The following is a 23,176-nucleotide window of genomic DNA, read 5'->3' on the forward strand; positions in this document are numbered from 1 at the left end:
ACCCACATGATCCGCCAAGCCCCACCAGGAGTAATACTAGAGCACAGACCAAGAAGTAAGCCCTGAGCAAAGCAGGGTGTACCCTTTACAAAAAGAACAAAATATCACTGGGAAAACATTAGGTAACCTTGTTTACAATGAGTTATTACATGTATTACAAATACATGTTCAATTGTTCCTCTGTATCTACCATCAAAGTGCCAATATCCATTTACTACTGTCTTCTCATCCGCCTCTCTCTCCCAAGCCCACATCCTCCACTTGGTAACCTCAGTCCTGTAGTGAGTTTTTTTCTACCCTATAGAAGCATTTATTCTTCTTCCTGATTTAACACGACACTCTCCAGCTCCATCCATGCTGTATGTAGCCAATGGGTTTTTGGGTTACACCCAATGATTCCTGCCTCTGCACTCAGAAATCACTCTTGACAATGCTCTGGGGACCCTATGAGGTGTCAGGGATTGAAACCAGGTCAACTGTATACAAGGCAAATACCAGGGTTGCTTATTGGTCATAAGCCACTGGGTCCTCCAACTGTGTTGTTCTGACTTGACCTCCATATTCCTGCCAATAGATGGAGGCCAGAGCAAAGGACATGTCCTTGATCTCCCTGGAATTCGTTTCCATTTGAATAAATAGCATGAGGTTAGTCCTGGGGTTCGTTTTAGCCATACCAAATTGCCCACGACAAAAAATGGCCCCCTCCAACTGAACTGGTTCCCACTTCTCTTATAGTCTGGTTTTCTCACCCTCATAGACTGGTAAAATTGGTTATGGATTCCAATGCCAAGGGGTTGTTTCTGTTCCCCTTTGCCTTTATTTAGGATTTAAACTTCAGTTGTTCATTGAGGCTCTCTACATGTAGTTCACATAGACTACCGTCCTTGAGCCACTGCCTTATTTCACTGGCCCTCTTCTTCATGTGGGTACGTTCTCTTAAGCTGTTGACCCCAAAGTAAAAGCCATGTAGGGCAAAGTAGAGGGGGAACAGAAAGACCAAGAGATACCCAATCATAAAGATCATGAATCAGTGGACTAGGACTCTAAACTGTGGATAGGCACCTCCCCCAGAGCCCACATTTAGGGAAACAAAATATCAGCACTATTTAAAAAACACCCATGACAATAATGCTTTGGGAATACATAGGGCACAAAGTATTTAAAATTTCTCTTTTCCTCAACAGGTTTATTGCCTTTTAAGAAAATTTTTGTAAAATATAAATACAAAGGCAGAGAATTTACTTACAAAGTTAAAACACAGATTTCAAACATAAACACACAATTCAGAAAATTTAGTTTTATGTACATTTTTCAAGCAACCTCAACATATTATGTTAGTTTTCCATATTTTACAGGATACAGAAAAAAATAGCTCAAAGTCTTCTTTAAATAAGAGCATAAAATGTTTAAACATATAAACAATCCGGTTTGATGCGTGAAAACGAATTTCACAGCTTTTAAATTAGGATATAAAAATTTCATACAATTAGTTGTGTGTGGATATGGTTTGAATTTATATTACACACTACTGGATTACATCCAGTAGCATCTACCTGGCCTGAGCAGGTAACTCTGTAAACAAAACAAAACTTACAACATAACCAAGTGCCTTCACCATCCTCCCCCATCACTAGCCACCTGGTTCTGACCACACTCCGAGACAGCTCTGGCCTCTCTGTCATCGGAGCTTTGTACAAAATTTCATGAAAACGGGGAGCTGCTCTTCCACTTGTTTCTCTTTGAAAAATAAAAAAGGGAAAAAAAGGAAAACAAAGATATCCCCAAAGCATGTGTGCACTGGAAAGGAAAGAAACACAACAACTTCACCAAAACAGACCTAAAAGTTGAAAAGGAAAAGACAACGAAGACAACAACATGTTTCTAAGTCCTTCCGACTGGAGTCATTTTCTCTTATATAAAGAAGAGATATTTTCATATGTAATAGTGTCCTTTCTTTACAGAAATAGTCGTATTATGCCACATATGCACAAGGATTAACACTATAACACACTGTACACGGCAGATTGGTGAGCTCGCTCACCAGTAGGTATCCGAGACCATGTCGCTGGGGTGCAGCCACTCCACTGTGGAACCCAGCAGAGCCTGCAGCTCACTGGTGAACTCCACCAGATCCAACAGCTCTTTGCTCTCGGGGTTAAACGCCTCCATGTCTTTGGAGCAAGAGAACAACAGACTTGTCGAAACTTGCCGGTAGAATTCTGCCTCTGCGATGGTGACAATCTCCACATTGGGAAAATTGCAGCGGAAGATGCGGGAGGACATCTTTAATTTCTTGAGGACATCGGAAAGTAACAGCCAGTTTCGAGGCCTAGGACAGCGGACAGTGGAGTTAAGTTTCTGGCGACTTTCACAGGCCTCCTCGTGGCCCCTTCACTTCCACTATGGAAAGAGGGCCAGTTCTCAGTATGCTGAGGTCATACCCTGTGGGGGGGAACTCTGTGACTGGATTGACTAAGAGAACATTTGAGGGCAAGCCACCAGAAACATAAACCAGCCTCAGGACAAGGCTGTGGCTTCAAGCTCAAGTCTCTGCCTTGCGTGGGCTAGATAGTGTAGCGGGAAGGGAGCATGCACTGTCTGGGAGTTACCCCAGGTTTGATGCCTGATGTGGCTGAAACCAAAAACCAAAAATCCCTTGTAGGCAAGGAACCCAGAGTTTGGTCCTTGTTACTGCTGGGAGTAACCACCTTACCCCCAAAGCAACATCAGGATGCTTAAAACAAGCCTCATCACAGGCCACCACTGCTCCAATTCTAATTACAAGAAATTATGTTGCACCTCAACATGGCTCAGGCCTCTCTGTTGTCTCCTCTGAGGTCATGAATCTAGGTGAGGCACTCCTGGATTCAGAAGTGTCCTATATCCCTCTACACCCCAGGAGTTCTATTATGCAGATAGACTCGCACTTGGATGGCAGGATGGCCTAGTCAGCAGGGTTGTACTTGGGAAGTGTTTCTATGTCTCTTTCGGCTCCTGAGTCCAGACCTGTGTACCCTGGAGGTAGGGGGTTTTGAAGTGGGGCCCCATCTAGTGACCTACTCACAGACCTCACAAGGTCTTAGTACTGAGGTACCCTAAAGAACCGAAGGTACAGGCACCACTGGGAAGTGCCAAGTCTTTCCCCCTCTCCTTGTACAAGCCTTTCACCTGCCAAAAGTCTGACTCCTGAACCCCAACCCAAGAGTAGCAGGGTAACTTAAGCACACACCAACTCTTACCCCTGAGAGACAGACACTTGGATGTTGTAACAGGGCAACAGGGGGCTTTCTGAGAATTCAAATTCAAAGACATCGCTGCCAGCCTCCTCATCCTCATCCTGGTCCTCTGGCCCAGGAGGATTTGCCAACACATCATAGCCGCTTTCATCATTGGGCTCTAGAAGGCAAAGAACAGTGTCAGTGAGGCCAGAGTGCTTCTCCCTGTAGTCTGAGTGGGGGGTGGGGGGGGGGAGAGAAGCTTTGAAAACTGCCCCATCCTCCAACTGATTGCCCTCTCAGAAAGAAGTAACCCCACCCTAACCTCTCCCCCCATGAGCTCACCACACACACAGCTGCCATAGAACTCCCAGGAGCTGGCGCAGTCCTCGTCGTCACTTCGGCCTTGTAGATCATTCAGGTAATCTGAGAGAGGGAAGAGAGAGGATCCCAGGATGAGGCCCCACTGGTTGAGGCCAAGTCAGTTTCCCCATTATAGTCACAAGCAATTGGTACATCAATTCCTGTCTATCCCCACAATGCCCCCCCCCCCCCGGGCATCCTGCTATCATACTCTTAGCAGAAAGGAAGAGAAAGCCATATACCCAACTCCCTGGGTATTTTCTGGGAAGCAGGACTTATGTGTCTTCCTTCACCCACTGAAACTAGTGCCAGGCTGGTAAAAGCCAATGGTGAATTTCTCCACCACTCCCCAACAGGCCTGATCTCCCAACCTGAGCACTGTTTAGACCATGGCCTCCCCTCAGAAAGTGGGACTACAGGTAGAAGGAGACCAGGGAAATGCTTGGGCTGGAAGGGAGGCACTACAGGGCTGCATACAGGGCTGAATGATCAGTTCTCAAACAGCCTTGTTCATACCTGTGAGGAACTTCTCCATAAGTTCACTGTGGGTCATTTTCATGATGGTTCTACCTGAGTATGTAGCCAAAGTGGGGTCAGCACCATAGGAGAGTAGTAACCGTACAATTTCCAGGTGATCATTCTCGACAGCATCGTGGAGAGGCCTAAGGGAGAGAGGACCAGGCTGAGTCCTGGTGCTGCTTCTTACAGTGACACAGCCAGGAGTAAAACTGGGGTGGTCAGCCACTCACCGAGTCCCATCCTGGGCGCTGCAGTTGACATCGGCGCCATATTCCAAAAGGTGCCGCACAATGTTGAGCCAGCCTCTGGCACACGCTTCATGCAGGGCACAGTAACCTGCATTGTCTCGGTGGTTCACGTCACAGATTTTGTTTTCCAGGCAATACAGGACAACTTCCTGTGGGGAGAGGAAAAGGGGTGTGTCGATCGCATTAAAAAAAAAAAACACGCAATGAGGGTGATGGCTTGATAGCGCCTGCTCAGACTTTTAAAAGGACCCTCCTCGAGCCCCTTTGTGGAGGGGACCTGTGTGTCAGCATGCCTGGCCTTAAGGGAGGCTTTGGAGGGAAGACAGTGTCCCTCTATTGAGAGGGTGAGGACAGAAGACAAACCAGGATTAAAATACTGACCACCGATGCAGAAAGGCAGAGACTGAACTAGTAGAACTTCCTGAACTTTAAAGGGAGGGGTACCCAGTAACCAGGCCCTGAAAAGACCTGACATCTGAGCTCGTTTGCACTCTCTCAGCACCAGACGATGTCAAGAAATGACACAAAGGATCCCAACCATCCTCTCCTTTATCTTGCATCATTTGAGACTGAATTAAGAGCCTATTTTCGGGGCCGGGAAGGTGGCGCTAGAGGTAAGGTGTCTGCTTTGCAAGCGCTAGCGTAGGACCGCAGTTCGATCCCCCCGTGTCCCATATGGTCCCCCCCAGCCAGGAGTGATTTTTGAGCGCATAGCCAGGAGTAACCCCTGAGCATCAAACGGGTGTGGCCCAAAAACAACAACCCAAAAAAAAAAGAGCCTATTTTCATATTTGCTTAAATTAAGAATAGGGAGCTAAAAGGCCACAGATATTTAAAAGAATGAAATGAAGCAAGCTCCCCCCCCCTCCTCAGAAGGTGCTTTGTGTCAACAGTTCGCATCAGAATCACTGTTATTAATCATACTTTTCTTGGACATCTTAAAATATTAATATGAACATCTCCCAGTAAGTAGAGCAGCAATTTATTCAACATTTTCTTATCTTGATTAGGAAAGTTTTCAAACAAAAGAGATTGGCATTTGCCACCAGAAAACACACCCCACCCACCGAAAGCAGAGATCAGTGGAATGTGGGGGTGGGTGGGAGAAGCTTAATGTTTTGGGGCTCCTCCATTCCTTCTAATCTCTCAGAGACATCAACTGAAGTGGACTCTGAAGTCCTTGTCTTCCTGTCCTTCCCAGGTCACATCCCTCTAGAGGCGACTGCGCACAAAGGAGCTAGCTAGCTAGAAAGCTCGCTGTCAGGGTGGGGGAACTGGGCAGACCCTGGCCAGCGGTAGTGGCTTGGGTTCGCTAAGCCAACTGTGTACCCCCATAAATGGGAAGAGGCAAGGCCTGGCCCCTAAACGCACCTCTTCCTCGCAGCTTCAAACCTGCCAGAAAGCCCACAATCTTCTGGGCTCCCAGGCCACCTGCCCTGAGCCCTGGTATCCAGGATACCGCATGAAGCCGCTGCTCTTTTAGCAGGCCTGCACTAGCCACCCTTGAGTGGACGGCTGCAAGCTAATGAGTTGTGTGCCCCCGTCAGGAAGAGCCGGATCACGTGGCTCCGGGATCAGGCCTGAGAGCTACTGACTGCTGCGCATGGATCAATTTCCTCGAGACCTGGCCGCCGGCCTGATATGCTCTCAGACCCAGGTTTATTTGCTCTGACAATGAAGGCCTTCGCCTCTGCACCTTCCAGGCCGAGGGTGCCTGGACAGGAAGGGACGGCAAAGGCAGGGGCCACCAGGATCGGCTTCTTGACATGGGCCCTCTTTAAAACCCCAACAACCTCACTAGCCACCCCCCACCCCCCAAATAATGGGATCCAAAGTAAGGTGGGACCACTCTCATTCAAACCTTGAGGGACAGGGCCAGATGGGTTAGAATGCAGGCCCAGACAGAGAAGACCACCATTCCAAGAGCACAGAACATGAATGTCTTTGGTGCCTAGTAGCATTAGAAGCTCTCAGAGCCCGAGTCTAGGACCCCAGCTGGAAGATGACATCCAGCCTCCTTGCTGAGTCTATCTGGTGGGGTCCGGGGGTGTGGGGGCTCCCAGAGCAGTAGGTGGCGGCTACTGTCATCCCCAGGGGTTGGCGAGAAGGAGGATATGACCAGCCAAGTCTGTCTCTGCCCAAGTCCGTTTCTTGGCTTCTTCGCTGCACTGGAAATGGGGAGTGTTTGCTGGGGCACCCCACCCGTTCCCAAACAAAATCAAACTGTTTTTGTTGGACAATTCCCTGTTAAGCGGCTATAAGCCGAATGCCATTAACCGCAAAATGTAACCATAAAAGCCATAAACCCGACATTGTTAATTAATTAAATGCCTCATTAACTTTTTTTAAAACATGATTTATTCAATTCATAGAAAATTTAACCATCACCACTAAACGCACCAGCATGAGGCTGCACATTGGCATTTTCGTCTGAGAAGCAGAAGCCGTTTACCGGGAGGAAAAGGTTCACCCGGCTCTGGTCAGGCATGTGGTGTGTGTAACACTGAGCTGCAGGCAGCCAGCGCTTCTAAGCCTCAACAACCAGATGAAGAGGACAGAAGGCTTGGGCACTGCCTTTTCCCGGCACATGGTGTCTCAGCTAAGCAGAAGATAACAACACTAACTTCAGGAAGGCCCCCTTGGAGCCTGTGAGACCAGACTGAGGCTGTGGGAGCAAATGATCCCTCAGCACCCGCCAGGGCTGCTGCCTCTCCAGACTGAGCTAGGGAAACCCTAGAAAGTTGTAGTTGGAGCCAAAGCTTTGGGTCGAGGGGTCCAGGGAGGAGGCTTAGTGTGGGAGGGTGCCAGGCCCTCACATATGAGGCTCTGGGTTCCATGTACCACGCCAAAAAAAAAAAAAAAAAAAAAAAAAAGTGGTGGTACTAGGAGAGAGAATTTACATCCCAAGTGGTGGTGAATTGTGCAATACGTTTGCTGACATGTCTGTACAGAAGCAGAGATAATCCTGAGAAACATTCCTCAAGCCACCGGAAGCCCAAGAACCAAGATAAACACAGACCTAGTGCATTGATCGAGTCTCAGACCCATCAACTTGACTTAAGATGGTATGAGCAAAAGGAAAAGGTCCCTAGAGGACCAACAAAGGGCTCTGAAATGGTCTTATGTCACAGGGAGGGTGAGTTTAGAGAGGAAGGAGAGATTGTGCCCAGATCAAAAGCGAGGCCCCCACAACCTCGCCCTGGCACTCTCCTCCCAGCCTCATGCTCACAAGCACACAACAGTCTATTTACTCAGCACCCTTGTAATGAATGAATGCACTTGGTACCCAGCTCTGGCTCAGTGCTGAGCATGGCATCGACCCTGGCCCCGGGATGCGGCTGCCCTCAGCTCAAGGGCAACCAACCAGCTGGCTACTATTTGGATTTCATCTGCAAGGAATTGAATGAACAAGCAAATCCTTCTAGTGTGTTCTGTTCAGGCAATGCTGAATCTCCCAAAGAGACAAGTTGACACCAAGAGCGCATTTAACACACAGTCCCAAGTTCTGTCAAGCACCAAGGCACTGCCAACTGCCCACTGAACCCCAGTGCCATATGAACACATTCAGGTCTTGGAGGTGGTGGATGCAGTGGAGGGTGCCCCTAAAGCAGTGGGGGTATGGTAGCCAGGGCTCAGAGGTACTTTCCCACCCTGTCCCCTTCAGCTTGCTGAGCTGTATTTCTGCTTTTTCTGCCCTTCAAGTCCTGCACAGGCTATGGTTAACATCAAGCTCTGTCGGCTATGAAATTCCAAGGCCAACTAACAATGGGGTACAGGAAAGTAGTACAGGGCAGGGAAGGAAGGAGCTTTGAGAACGGTAGCTTAAGTGACTTCACTCCTTTGGTACTCCCCTTTCCCCCCAGGGAGAATACTGGTTACCACTCCAATCAGGAGTGCTGAGAGAAGTGAGTTAAAGAGTTACCATGGGGGTATGAGAATAATACCTAAAGACAACAGAAAGGGGTTTGTGTGTAGTTAGTTATGGCAAAGAACTATGACAATAATCATTGATCACTGGACAAGAACTGGGTGCTCCTTCATTAAGAGTGTGTGAAAACCAGTGTCAGAAGAGTGTGTGTGTTTGTGTGTGCATGTATGTGTGTGTGAGAGAGAGAGAGGGGGGCAAAATGCCTGCCCTAGAAGGCTAAGAGGGAACTGGGGACATTGGTGGTAGGAGATGAGCACTGGTGAAGGTTATTGTACATTGTATGGCTATAACTCAATCATGACCAACTTCATATAAAGGGTCTTTCCCCCCACAGATTAACAACCTTGTAACCATGTGTTTAAATAAAGAGGGGGGATAGAACTGAGTGCTGAAAGGATATAAATGATATGCACAATACGATTATGGATTTTGGTAAGTGTTGCAAAAGTCAGAGCCTTAAAAGGACGAAAAGGGGATTGGAGGGATGAGAAGGAAACTGGGAACATTGGTGGCAGGAAATGTGCACTGGTGAAGAGATGGGTGTTGGAACAATGTATAACTGAAACCCAATCACCAATAATTTTCTAACTGTATCTCATGGTGGTTTAATAAAAACAATTTTTTAAAGTTACTACGGGGGCTGGGAAGAGTGCAGTGGGTAGTTTGCCTTACACATGGCTAACCAGGGCATCATGTGTATATATAGTAAGGTAACTTAGTTACTGTGGATCGCAGGGCCTCAGAAAGGCCTGTTTCTCTCCCTCCAGTGATCCTTGGCAGCAGGGTGGAGAGATGCCCCTGCCTTTCTTTTGAGTTTATGAAAGGAAGTCCCTCTACCTCTCATGGCTCATCAGTTCTCTCAAAGAAACTAGCTGGGTGCTTCCCCTCTCCCAGAATGCACACACATTTCCTGCTGGTGACCCCTAAGCCCTCTTGTGCCCAGCGGCACATTAACCTCAAACAGTCTCTAACTTCTCTGCCCCTGCTCATCAGAATGCACACAACCTCATTAAAATTCGCCCAGCCACCAAGCCCTGGTCCCCGTCAAATTTTCTATCCAAGATAAGAGAGCGAGACCAGGGATGGTGGTGGTGTAAAGAAAGCCAGAGTGGCATACCTGCCCAGACCTGCGGAAGGAACATCAGAGGGCCTTTTCGAGTGCACAGTGATTGAACCACCCACAGAAAGAGCGGCAGCACAAACATCCTGCTGGAACCCTCCCTCCCCGCCTGGAAGGAAAGGGAAGGGGAGGCAGATGTGCCATCTCTCCCTCCCTCCCACCCTGCCCTTAGCACCAGGGCACTGATCCCTCACCTCATAGCCAAGGCGTGCAGCTCGCTGTAAGAGGGTCTCGCCTGCGTTCTTATTGACAATCAGTCTGCGGGCTTCGGGGGGCATGGGGCGAGACTGGGTGGTCTCTGGTGGGGAGCTGGCCTGTGGCAACTGTGAGGTCTGAGAAGCAGGTAACAACTGCTGTAACCGGTCAAAGGGCTTCTGGTCCTGTTTGGCAGGCGACACCTCGAAGTCAGCACTAGGCTCCGGTCGCTTGCGGAAGCGCCGCACTGTCACCTAGGAAAAGCGGCAGAGCACATGCAGGGTCTAAGGAGCTCAGCTGGGAATTACCTCTTCACCTCCCCAAAGAGTGCTGGTGCTGGGGTCACTTTTCCCATACTCTGGGTTTGGAGAAAAGGAAAGAGATTTGGGGATTTGGGTTTTGGACTAGTTTCAAGGTCCTCCAAGCCCTTGGGAGAGTGCAGGAGACTGAACAGAGCTAGAGGGTTTTCTGAATCAAGGGCTGGGGGGGGGGGGAAGGGGGGAGTACCTTGCCATCAGTATTCTCCACGTAGTAGTCCCCTGGCAGTGTCCCACCCCGCCTGGGTTCCTGCGGGATCAAGTGCTTGGTTTTGCACAGTCTCTTCCCGGACGGTTTCTCGCCACTGTCGGTGTATTTCTGCAGAAGGGAGGCAGCCTGGCAGTCTTCCTCTTCGTCTGTGCATGGCACATCTGTCTTCTGGCTTTCTTTAATTTTTTGCTGTTTGGCAGACGGCCTCGAGGCTGGCGTGCAGCTTGGCTGAGTCTGCTTTTTGCCGCTTGCATTGGTGGATGAAAGGCTCCTCATGGGTGGAGAGCCGGAGAACACAGGCAAGCCTAAATCCGGAGGGGGCGGCAGGCGGGGTGGGGGGGAGGGGGGAAGAAGAAGCAGGCGTTACAGGCTTGTAGTCAGCTCGGAAAGAAAGGCACATTGTTAGCACTGATCACTGGAGTGCCCTTAGGTTTTTTTTTTTTAAGATATACCAATTATGTTTTCAAAGCATTGATATTTTAATTACCCCACATTCAAATGGCAAATAGGTTAACCCACAAAAGCCAAGTTACTTCAAAGGGACTGGACACAGGACAGAAGCCAGACTGGCCCCACCGCCAGGGTAAGTCTCTAGCCACCAAGTCCCACTCCCATTGTGGAGGAAGGGTGGCGGTAGAGGTGGGATGCCCCGACTTCCTCTGCTGTCCAGCAAGCCAGCTAAGTTGGCCCCCTCACCCCTCGCACAACTCTAACAGGAAGTGAAGATCGGGAACCAACTCCTAGCCCCTTGGGTCCACGTCTGACAGCAAGTGCCTGCACCTGCCCTCGCCGCCCCTGCCCTCCAGTTTCAGGGCAGCCTCTGCGTACCTTGCTCATGCTCGCCAGGCCTCAGACAGTCTTCCAGCCAGCCTCTGTGTCCTTTGCCTTCTGCCCTTTTTCTGCCCGCTTTCTCGTCGGGGATGTTATTGCCCTGCGGCGTGACCTCAGGCTGTTCGGCCTGGGTCACTTCCTTCCTGCCCTGCCGGCCAGGTTTGCCCTCGGCTGCCGACACCTGCTGTTCCCACCGTTCCCTTAGGTGTAGCAAGTGGCGTTGCTTTTTAGGATGGAGCCCTGTTAATTCAATGCACACCTTCAGGTTGGTCAGCTCACTATAATGTGGGTCTTCTAAGTGCTTAGAGGAACTGGGTGTCATTTCCCTCTCAGGCCAGTCATCTAATGGAGAAATAACTACAAATTAATCAAAAAGCCCCCGGGGAGGAGGGGGAACAAAAATGTCATCACTAAGGGGGAGGGGGTGGGGCAGGGGATTCTCTGGCTTGAGGTGTCAAGGAGGGGGGGACCCCTTCTCTGTCTCAGACTTCTACCTCAGGCTTTGGGGGGTAGGGTGTGGTGGCTGCTCCAGACAGGATGGGGAGGGGAATCAGAGGGAATGGGGGGCCCTTTTCTGGGGAGGCCCCATGGCGAGGGAGGGAGGTGTCCCTGGCCGAGGAAGCTGCTGACTCACCTTTGGAGACTCTTCTCCGCTTGGCTTTCAGCAGTGGATCCTCAGGCAGCTCGTCCCCTGGGGTCTCGGTGTGATTGCTGTCACTGGACACCCTCCGCTTACGATCCAGCCGGAGGGCTGGGCTGTGTGGCATATCCGGAGCCACTGGCTCAGGGGCTGCCTCGATCACAGGCTGCCTGTCCACCAAATACTTGTCAGTGGGCAGCTCTTTGTCTTCTGAAGCCTCGAATGGGTCGTGTTTGTTTCCGGCAGGGTATTCATCTGGGGGGATAAACAGAGGAACCCTGAAATGTATGTGTAGGACTAACACAGAACCAACCCCTTCTGTCTCCCAAACAGGCACCCATTGGCAAGTAAGGCGCTAAGCACAATTTTCTCCCTTTTGAGAAATTTCTGAAGCAGTGGGAACTCAGGCATAAACTGTAGTTCCAGGCTGTGTCATTAAGTCCCTGCTCTGGCTTTGGTGAGTCTTTGCCAATAGGCGGAGGGAGGAGACCCACGGCCACCTGAAGCCTGGCTGCCAGGAAGATCTCTATGGACTCTGTGAAGAGCGTGAATTTGAAACATGGGAAAAAAAAGTCCCCCAAAGGTCATCTATGTGCCCACCATGTCAGCAGGGGAGAAGAGGAGTGGGCTCTGGGTGGGAGCTCACAAGGCTTAGATTTAAACCCCCCTCCCCAAATGGAACCCAATGGCTGCCCATAACATCCTGAGTTTATCCCAGGAAGAAAGAAGGTGAAGTGATAGAGAGACTGCTCCCCTTTCCTGCCCTCTAGATCCATATCACTTCTGCGACACCAGGCACACACTAGTTCTTTCACCTAGCTTGCCTGTGTTCCCCGGATGTCTGTACCCTTCTAGTCCCCCTTCACTTAACCTAACACTGGCCCAGTGGCACCTCATGACCACAATGGCTGCTAATTAACAAACCATTCCAAATGATCACACTAAGGTTCCAAACTAAGCTTTCCTCGCAGCCACATGATCTGGGGCATGAGCTCCATATTGAGGTTCATTTCAAGATGGGGAGTTTAAGAAACCTCTCCCACAGATGCCAAGCCTAGTTGGGAGAGATGGGGCCAACTTGCCCAGGAATGGGGAAGTCCCAAACCACATTTTTTCTGGTATAGGGGATAGACAGGGCAGGCATCATCCAAACATAGCAGGCCAGTATTCCACCAAAATGTTCAAAAACAAGTCCCAAACCTGGCACCAAACCTAAACCCAGCTTGCTGGGCTGGCTCTATGACCCTCTTAACTGTTCTGTCAGTAACAGTCCCACTTTACAAATGAGGGGGGAGGGGGATTCCCTTAGGAGAGGCACTTTTTTCTGGTCTCTCTGGCACCCTGCAAAGTGTCTTGGACCTCAGGGGCACCTGGTGATCCTGTGGCCTATTCCCTTTTACCTGTTCCCCTGGGGATCTCCAGAGCAATGGTGCCCTAAACTCATATGGGGCACCCTCCATGGTTCAAGTTAGGGAGCCACCAAAATCTCAGTTTGTTGGCTTTCTTATTAGACTGCAAGCTCTATTTTGTTGTTTGGGCCACATTTGGCTGTTCTCAGGGGTTAATCCTGTTCAATCAGGGATCATTCGTGGCTGGGCTTGAGGGGCCATATGGGATGCTGGGGACTGAACCTAAGTGACCTGGATGCCAGGCAAGTGACCTACCTGCGAGGTGCTATCGTGTGTCATGCTCCCTCCCAGACCCCATCTTCCTGAAACTCCCTTTCCTCTAGTACCAGATTTCCTCTGCAGTGAGCCTCCCAAGACCTAGCATGACCTCACAAAAGTATCTATAGTAGTGACCTCTAGACCTTCCATGTACATTCAACTGGAGGGGTTCTGGTGGCTGCCTCAATCCTGAATTTGGTCCTCCTTGGAGGCAGATACTCCTCCATCTTCTGCCCACACTTTTCTCAGCTAGTCACTAAAGTTCCTTGCCATGGAGATCTGCCACCACTTGATGAGACTGGTTTGCTTAAACATAAATACCCTATAATATATCATGATTGGGCCATAGCACCACTTTACAGTAGCTGCATTATGACCGACCATGGCAACACTAGGCAGTCACCATTGCAACGAAGCCCCCTCTACACTGGCCAGCCACACCCACCCAGTAAACTCTCAACAAGGAAGGCACAAATGGAGGGAGCACACATGCACCCCTCTGCAATCACTGCATTGGTACTAGTGTAGGCTAAGCTTGTTAAAGCTTGTACCCACTCCACATGTGAATATGATTCTCTCTGATCCACTGAGTTTACAAAACCTGCTCTGTGAAAGCCAAGTTTCCTGTGTCAAGGTCCCAGAGGGTCGTAGTTCCCAGGACACCAAGAGAGGGTGGATCCAAGACAAAGAAGAGAAAGGCTAATGCCTCCTTGTACTTTCTCTTCAAGTGCAGTCTGAGGTTCTGTTTCACTTGCTGAGCCACACTTCACAATGCTCAGAAAGTTACTCCTGGCAGGATTGGGGATCCTCTGGGGTGGTGGCCGCCAACCATGGGTTGGCTTTATGCAAAGCAAACACTACCATTCAGCCTCATCAATAAAAATCATAGTTCCTCTTAAAGCCGCAGTGATCGCACTTGCCTTGCATGTAACCAACCCAGATTTGATCCCCACCATACCACAGGATCCCCCAAACCTACCAAGATTGAGTCTTAAGTGCAGAATCAGGAGTAACCCCAGAACAACATCAGATATGGCTCAACCCCACCCCCCTCCAAATTTTAACTCTTTGGGCTGGGGAGGAAGCTCAGAGGGCTGGAGCTTGTAGGTGGGAAAAAACTAAGGTTGGATCTCTGGCAGGGCTTACTCTCCCTCCCACAAGAGAGAACCGCCCCCCACAAATAAGAACAAACTAAAAATTACTACTCCTCTATGACTATTTCTGCCTCTAAGCTAAAGGAGCTACTCTTATTGGTGGTTAGGGGTCTCAGTGGTGCCAGGGATGGAACTGGTTCTGGCCACATGAAAGGAAAGTATCTTATCCCTGTCCTATCATTCCTGCCAACAAGGCCACTTTAGCACAGAGGGTAGGGCGACTTGCACATGGCCGACCTGGGTTTGATCCCAGCATCCCATATGGTCCTGAGCCTGCCAGGAGTGGGGCACCTCTGGGTATGCCCCCCCCCCAAAAAAAACCAAAACCAAATGAAAAAACAAATCAAAAACAAAAAAATCCTCACAAAACTAGGCCCTCTTGAGGCATCCTGAATTGCCCCCATCCTCCAGGGGCTCACAGCTTACATCAAAGCCACAGGCTGCAGCAACTCAAAAAAGGACAAGAAGGCTTATTTAAAGTACAGTCAAATCAGGTACCTGCTGTCTCCTGGCTAAAGAAGGGGTCAGCAAGAACAATGACTGCATCCCTCCCTGCCCCTCTTTTCCCCACCCTCAGGGTTATCTTAGACCCCTGTGGCCATGTCCTCTAGCCACACAAAGTGGTTAGTTTCTGTAGGACAGAGAAGATGGACATTTTTCTAGGATGAGGCCTAAAGGCTTGGGGTGAGAGTACAGCTATGTGATGGGCAACCCTCAGTCACCCCAGGGTAAACCAGAGAACATGTCTTTACTCTTGAGGTTGGCACACTTCCTTCTCATAGTAGGCCTTGAACAGAGGGAGGAAAATGTGGCATGTCTCCCCAGGAGCCCCTGCCCTGACCCAGTAGCACCTTCTACATGCCTCACCAGTACAGTTGCCATGATAAGAAACTAAGACCGTATTTAGGTGTGCCAGCAAAGAAGCCAATCATACTCACTTGACACTGGAGTAAAGTGAATCTGTACTGGGCAGAGTGGGTGTGCCGTCTCCCCCCATCTCTGACTAATAGTACAAACGTTTTTTGGGATTCACCCTGAAGAAACCAGTCCTGGTATGCCTGACCCAGAACCCAGCCACTAATCTGTCTGACCCCAAGGAGATGCAGGCCATGGCAGAAAAACCTCTAAGAGATCATTTTCAGTGCTAGAGACTGAACCAGGGTCAGCTGCATGCAAGGCAAATGCACCCCACTATGGGCCTCATAGTGGTCTTTTGGAGATTGGTTTAATGCTGTTATTTTAAAATTAGAATTGGTCAACACTGAACTCACGAGACCCAAACTTAAAAAGTTGTCTGTTATGATGGCAGGCTATGGGAGTAGGGAGGGAGGGGACCTGAGAACATTGGCAGAAGAAAGTTGACCGTGGTGGTGAGATAGGTACTGCAACATTGTATGTATATAACAACTTTTAGTATTTGTAAATCACAATGCAGTAAATAACAAAATTAAAAACAAAACCCCAAACCTCTTCTACCACATCAGGCACCAGACCTGATGAAGGCCACAGAGCTCTGGAACAGTCAAATTTGCTGAAGGAGGAGCTCAGCAAACCCAGGGAGCACCAAGCAGGAAGACCAGCAGTTGGGAGCCAAGGGCAGTGCTAGCTTTCTGGCAGCTATTGGCTTCCACTTTCTGTCCAGGAAGGAGAGACCCTCATGTGTGCCAGCTGTGAGGTACTGTCCACTCCCAAGGTTGGCTAAGAAAAAAACGCCTGATCCTCCAGTACCCTTCCACCACTTTCAGCCTCATAGCCTGGAGAGAGGCTGGAATATAGGGGTTCCCCATAGTCAGTCAGAAAAGACAGTGCCCCTCTCTCCGTTCCAAGATTACCAGAGTCTCTCAGAAAAGATGTGTCCCCCAGCAAGAACTTTCCCCAGGGGCCCAGGTTCCTGCTGCTTACAAAGCTGACAGGAATAAATAAGTCTTCACTCTTCCACTAGTCTTTCCTCTGCCCTAACTGTACCCCCTTCCCATGCCACCCTGCCCTCCGGACTTACTTCTCTCACTCTCATTCTGCTCAGCAATGGCCTCCTCCAGGGCGACCGACTTTGGCTTTTTGTCCTGATTTCCTTTCAACCTTTCCCAGTCAGCGGGGCTGAATTTGCACACTTCGGACTCTTTGGCTGTAGGGTGGCCCCCTTCTCGCTCTTTCATCTCCAACTCGGAGAAGCGCATCATTGCACGCTAGAAAGACAACGGAGATGGAAAGAAAAAAAATACAACGCCTTACCATAATAGCAATTTCACCGACCTTACCTTAAAGGAAAAGTCTTTTCCAAGAAAAGCTTGCCCAAAACCACCACAATTTACAATACAACTGAGAAATTTTAAAATTTAAGAAATACAAATTTAAGAGAATCTCTAAGTGAATAGTCACAATTTTTATTCATAAAGTCATGTGTATAGAGATAAGTATGCGATGTGTATGTATGTCCATACATACACTAGTGCATAGACAGACACTCTCTTTGGAAGGTAAATAAAATAAAACAAAAACAACGCAAAGAAAACAAAACAAATAAAACAACAGAAAAGAAAACAAAATGCACAATGAGTAAAGACGACCATGGCCCACAAACTTCCCTTGGTATATTTGGAAATGAAATTTAACTCAAAAGGTTTATGTAAGATTCTAGTAATAAAAATTTGAAGAACTGACCTCACAGTAAGCAGCGGGTAGACATAAAATACTGTCCTCTTGTAATCCTTCCATCTATGTAATTAAAATGGGCACTCAATGGATCATTTAGATAACTTCATCCATTTTTATAAGCATAAACCAATTTTTTCTTAACATTGCAAAAACAATTTGGCTTTATTTATCTCTTAATTAAAAGTAAAATATCTTAAGGAAATTCCTATATAACATCTATCATAATTTACTAGCAAGTTAAATACACTCTTATCCCTTTAAAAGCAACCTTTTTTTTTTTTTTTTGCTGAAAAAAAATTGCAGACTCCCAGACATACGGTTGCCACACACCTCCATCACGTCAGACATCCTAAGCAGTACTTCTAGGTCTACTTGTTAACGTACAGTAAAACGGCAAAAATCCCAGCAATTGATAGGTAAACGTCATGCAGTCTTTAGCTAGCCTTTGCAGTAATTACAACTTCCGTTATCAGCATTCCAGCGGAGCTCTCTTACAACATGTAAGAATAACTTAAAGCCAGAGACAAGAGTCTCCCGCCTGCTAGTGCTCAGTCCCCCTTCTACTGGACATGTTATATACATTGAAATTAACATAATAAGCCTCATTAACAGAACCTGCCTAGTGCCCTGTCCTGCAATAACCTCCCCACCCCCGCCCACAAAACCTCCTTATACTTAAAAAAAAAAAAAGGCAAACCAAAAGAAAAATCAAAACCAAACAAACAAACAAACAACAAAAAAAACCGGGGTTGGGGGGGATACCAACAAAAAACAAACCAAAAACCAACTGACAACTGGTCAGGTTACTGAAACTGAACTGGGGGAAGGGGGGGCGGCACACACTCACCTGCAGTGCCCGCTGTTCCCGGCTGAGCTGACTGGAGTCGGCGTACAGTTCTGTGGTGACACACTTGAATCGGTCACCCACGTAGCCGGCAGAGTTGGCAATTCTCTTGGCCAGCTTGGATGGCTTGGGTTTCAGCAATTTGCCATCACTGGACTCAGCCTCATCGGCTCCCTCTTTGGTATAGGCAGGGGTGACTTCCACACTGGGGGGGGCACCGCCCACACAAAATGGTTTGGGATCCTCTTGAGCTTTACCAAAAGTTACAGTGGGGCCATCACTGCCAAGACTCGGCTCCAGGAATGGAGCGGAGACTGGCACCCCCAGGGTCTCCTTGGGGGTACTGGCTGGCACATTCTCCTTGCTCAGGCTGAAGACCGACTGGCTCGGCGCCTGTTTGAAGGCATACGCTTCGTGGAAATCACTGAGGCGCCCCAGCTCTTCCCGCAGGGTGATGAAATCTCTGTGTGGCTGCAGGGCTGGGTCGGCAGGAGGTTGGGGGGGCTCAGAGCTCTGGGTCCCGCTTTCAGCAGCGAAGCCCGGTTTGGACAGCACAGCATCCCCTTTCACTGCTGCCTCTTCCCGGAGGAGGTCCACATAGACAAGCTTGTCGTTCTTGAGGATGGGTTTCCCTTGATTCCAGCTGGGGTTCGGCTTGAGGTTTTTGTCCACTGGAACTTCAGGGTGCAGCTTAGCACTACTCGCTTCCAACATGTCAGAGAACCGGGTTCGGAGGTTGGGGTCCTCGTAGCGAGCTCTCTCGTGGGAGCGGGACCGCCTCTCCGGTTTCTCCTCTTTCGTAATGTCGATGGGTGTGTGAGGTATCAACATGGGGTGCACCATGCCCAACCCCAGCGCATCTTGGTAGGTGACAAACTCTGGGCGGCCTGTGGGGAGTCCATAGGGCAGGCCAGGTTTGGGGGCCAGGTGCCCCGGAAACAGACTGCCATTGGGTAACAGGACAGGGTGAGGGTACACAGGTGCCTTGCCGTGTAAGGAGAGGGGGCTGATGGCAATGCCCTCTGGTGCCGGGTAAGGGAGGTAACTCCGGGGATAGGGGATGGGAGGAGATCGGAACGCCTCGTTGGGGGACAGAAATATGGAGCTGGATGGCAGGCCATTCTCGTTGGCTTTGAAGGCGGGTTCGGGGTTGCTGGCTTTGGTGCCTTTGCTGATGCCGCTGCTGTGCTTGGCGGGCGTGGTGGGGGGCTGGCCCACGTGCTGGATAACGGACGGTGTGGTGTCCACGGAGCTGCGGCTGGTCTTGTTGACATCTGCATTGGGGGCGGGTGACGCAGAGGCCGGACGGCCGGCGCTGGGCATAGCCCCAGACACGTTGGTGACGACGGCGTCCGCGCCACCCATTCGGGGACAAGAAGAGCTCCGCTGCTGCGGGATGGCCCAGTCCAGGGCCTTGTTTTTCAGTGGCAGGCTCTTGCCATTGTTCTCTTCATTGGGACTAGGCCCGGGCACCACCCAGGACGAGGGAGCAGTGCTAATGATTTCAGATCTATAGATAGCACAGCCGTTTCCAGGAGGAGATAAGGTTTCTTTCGGCAGCTCGCTTCCGGTGAGCACTAAGCCACTGGCGGCTCGGCTGTGGACCAGCACCGTGGGGGGCATCTTCTTCCCGTGCTCGGGTTTGGAGGCCTCGCCACCATCCACCACTTTAGCAGACAAGTCGAGTGGCTTGTCGGTGGTGTCTTTGGTAGGCGGCTGCTTTTCCAACAGAGGCGGTGAGCTGCCTTCTTTCCGGTCTGGACCCGTGGCCTTGCGGGAGTGGCCAGCTCCAGATGAGGCCCCCTCCGTCCCTTCTGGAGCCTTGGGATACTTGTTATTGGAGAGCCTTGCCCCGGGGAACTCGCTGCTGACCGTCATGTATGGCTTCGATAGGGTGACTGAGGGAGATGTGGAGATCCTGGCGTAGTGCTTGTGGAATTCCGAGTAGGTATCTGTGGGCGGCTGGGAAGGGAGGTGCACACGAGGCGAAGGCCGAGGCGAGGGGGGCAGCAGGAGAGCTGTGTCCCCTGGCAGCCCACTGGTGACTGCCTTGGCAGAGGGCACCCGTGGCTGTTTGCTGTTCTGGATGTGGGGGTAGGCGTGGGGCTCCACGGGGTTCCCGGGGCTGACGCCCATCTTCCAAGGCAGGCTCTTATCTGCACAGTGGACCAGAGGTGGAATGGCCGGGGAGGCCGAAGGCGTAGAGAGCCTCATGGGTGAAGCCAGGGACGAGGGGATGTGGGGGCTGACATAGTGAGGGGGCGGCAGATAGAGAAAGCGCTCCCCATTGGTGCAGACCGGAGAGTACAGTGGCTGGGCCAGGCTGTAGGACTGCTGAGGTAGCAAGGCCTTATACATGTTCAGTGAATACTTATTGGGCGAGTCAAGAAAAGGGTAGATGGCTGGGGTGGCCCCCTCCATGTAAGGATTGACCCAAGGAAGACGCAGATAACTAGCACCATTGATGTTGAGTGGGCTCTGCTTGTCACTGGCAGGCCGGTCCAGGCCCAGGGAGTCGGCAGTCGGGACGGCACTTTTTTGTATTCCAGGGGGTGTTTTGTAGATAGCACTGAAGCCATTGGGGGCTTTGCCGGCCACAGCAGAGGTCTCCACAGTCTCGGGGGTGTTGGGTTTGAACTGCATCTCTGGATTCCTCTCCGAAGAGAACCCCAGCCCTCCGAGTGTGCTTGTGGCTGCCTCCCGACCTTTCTCGGCCCCCAGTCCACACAAGTTCGAATAGACGATGTTGCCAGGCACACGCAGCCCTTCCCGAATCAGGCCTGCGCGGTCCATGCTCAGTGCTGCCAGCCCATCAATGCGATGGGCCGTGGTTGCATCCACCTTGGCAGGAAAAGGACACAGGCGTTATTTAGGGCTGAACTGCCACACCATGGAGCCCTGTTCTCCAGAGGTCCCTGGTCTCTATTTCTCAGTAGAAAGGGTTAAGAAAGAAAGAATGGGATTTGGGGGCCCCTGCCTCCCGCTTCACTCTCTTCAAAACCCTTGCGCTGTGGAGACTTTCTCTATTCAACTAGTATCTTGAGCGCATGTCAAACCTCGACCCCTTTAGACTCCAGGCCCATACATTAATTCAGTGATCTATTAACTCAGGAAAATTCACCTCCTCAGCAAAAAGCCTTTGCTGCATGTAATGCCAACTCTCCCCTACTCACAAGTATGGTCCTCCTGGGAGCTCAGAACTCCAACCCAGACTCCAGGACCCACTTTCTTGGTCTCGTTTCTAAATGAATGAAGAGGCCAAGGTTCCAGTTGCAGTTGTGTCTCTCCCTGATGTCTGAGGACACGTCTGTGTTTTCCCATTCCACTGCCAAGGATCTATATCTATCCAGAGGCTGGGAATGTGTCCAGGTGGGCACACTAGTCTGGGCAGCCAAGGTGAGGCAGAAATAATTTGGCAGAGGGCTTAGTGGGGCAATAGGGGATCCCCTAGGCCTAGGCTTTGCCCTGATCTGGACTCTGGCCCTTGAATAGTATGCACCTGCACGCAGGCCTGATAAGCACTGAGAGCTGTGGTGCCCCTCCAGAGAAGCCGTCCATCTCTTACCACGCTGTGGTTCACGGGAGTATCTTCCCTCAGTTCCAGTCTGGCCTTTGAAGCATCACCATCATTTCCAGGAATTTTCCTATTTCAAAGGACACACCAACATCACGAATAGGATCTTTCACTTAATCCTTTTTCCGAGGTCACTCCAGGACAGACCCACTTCCACTAACTGCATTTCCCAACCCCCGCCAAAATGTTCAGGGTTTCTGTGGGCAAGTGAAGGAAAGGCAAGGGCAGCAGCGATGGGACATTTCCAATAAGGGGAGCCCTAGAGAGGTCAATCTTTGGGTTGCATCCAAGACCCAAGGGAAAGCAGACAGCTGGAACCGAGGGCCTGACTGTGCCCCATCACTTGGGTTACCCAGGAGGCAGTCAAAACTTTCCTTTCCAAGTTTACGTAGCTGGTCCTATGACACTGGTTTCCATGGTGATGATGAAGCCATATTTGACTGCCTTGATGAAAATGATGGGGGCTACACGCGAGTATCACACAAATGTCAGCTGCTCTGGGCTCCCGAGGAAGCCGCACATCTGTGCCAGGCTGCTGCGGCTGCCCAGGGACTTGTTATCAGCAAGCATCGATAAAGAAAGTGCTCAGTGCCAACTTCCAAATCCCCAGGATCCAATCGCTGACAAGCAGCCGAGGCAAGTTTCGTCATTGCCCTGAAGAGCTGCTTCAATCATCTACTGCTTAGCTGCCTCTCCCCACCCCTCCCAAATTACTCATTAGGAAACCCAGCAGAGCTGTTGGGGGACTGAGGCAGGAACTGGGGGTGGGGGTGGGGATGGGCAGGGAGGACGAGAAAGGGGGGGCAGTTTCAGTGAAGGGAAGAGTGGCTCTCCCCCACCCCCATTTATTACTGAGCAAACTATTTGTTTTAAAAGCACATGGAATGCCGATCCACCTGGGCCCACACTCCTGACATTTCGAGTTAAAGCAGCATATAGACTGGGATTAATTCTCCTTCATAAATATGAAATAATAAATTAAGGACGAAAGCACACTGAAAGGGCCCGCTGTAGGGGCTAATCTTTTAAAGGGCGGCAATGCTTCGCTGAGCCAGGTTGCCTGTTAAAACTGTAAATCAAGGGCCGCCAGCTAGGCGGGTGATCTCCACGCCCTCCCCCCTTTGGGCCCACTCTGGCTGCGAGAAGGTTGGGGGGCTTGAGCGCTCATTCACCTGTCTTCGTTGATCCCACACATGCGGACCCTCTCGCTGTTCATCCAGCTGTGAACGTTCCCATACAGGGGGGTTGCTGAAAGCATGTCGTCTTCTTGTATGGCAGCTTGGCTTCAAGCTTCTAGTCTGTTTTAAAGAGAAAAAAGGGGGGATTCCCCGGAGTTTGAATGAAGAATTAAATGGGGAAGGAGATCCACTTACTATACATTTGAGTACAAGCACCTTGAGAATCAGGCAGGAACCCCAGGAGTGGAGGAGGTAGGAACTCACAGCTAGGAGGCATTGGGTGTGGGGCGGTCCAAGCCTCACATACACCCCCCTCTGCTCCCCATTCCCAGCCTGAGGAGAACATATTTTGACACAGGGGATCAGCACACCCGATTTCAGTTGTGGCTGAAAGACACCATACAGTCCCATGTGGAGGCCCCAATTTTGAGGGGTTCCCAGGCAGTGGTGTATGCAATTCGCATATGGAGGGTTCCAAGATGTGGTGAGCTGATGGGCACCCCCCCCCAGCCCCGAG

The 23,176-nt window shown here is 50.4% G+C and overlaps 1 protein-coding gene across 2 annotated transcripts in view; it reads right to left on the reverse strand.

Moving 5' to 3' along the window:
* Positions 1–1,573: 1,573 nt before the first annotated feature.
* The window catches only part of BCOR (BCL6 corepressor), a 39,521-nt gene continuing 17,918 nt past the window's right edge, over positions 1,574–23,176 (reverse strand). Inside the window, exons 2-15 of one of the 2 annotated variants that reach the window (XM_049767137.1) lie at positions 22,654–22,779; positions 21,473–21,551; positions 17,911–20,748; positions 17,070–17,123; positions 16,408–16,594; positions 11,582–11,842; positions 10,945–11,289; positions 10,096–10,421; positions 9,588–9,842; positions 4,328–4,494; positions 4,095–4,240; positions 3,561–3,641; positions 3,240–3,396; positions 1,574–2,329 (exon numbers count right to left, since the gene is read on the reverse strand). In XM_049767137.1, coding sequence (XP_049623094.1) covers positions 2,038–2,329; positions 3,240–3,396; positions 3,561–3,641; positions 4,095–4,240; positions 4,328–4,494; positions 9,588–9,842; positions 10,096–10,421; positions 10,945–11,289; positions 11,582–11,842; positions 16,408–16,594; positions 17,070–17,123; positions 17,911–20,748; positions 21,473–21,551; positions 22,654–22,739 — 5,274 coding nt within the window. In that variant the 5' untranslated portion in view covers positions 22,740–22,779 and the 3' untranslated portion in view covers positions 1,574–2,037. Of the gene's footprint in view, positions 2,330–3,239; positions 3,397–3,560; positions 3,642–4,094; positions 4,241–4,327; positions 4,495–9,587; positions 9,843–10,095; positions 10,422–10,944; positions 11,290–11,581; positions 11,843–16,407; positions 16,595–17,069; positions 17,124–17,910; positions 20,749–21,472; positions 21,552–22,653; positions 22,879–23,176 lie in introns of those variants that run through there. The other variant, XM_049767138.1, reaches the window with a different exon arrangement.

The sequence above is a fragment of the Suncus etruscus genome, chromosome X (assembly GCF_024139225.1).
Source record: "Suncus etruscus isolate mSunEtr1 chromosome X, mSunEtr1.pri.cur, whole genome shotgun sequence".
NCBI classification, from domain to species: Eukaryota; Metazoa; Chordata; class Mammalia; order Eulipotyphla; family Soricidae; genus Suncus; species Suncus etruscus.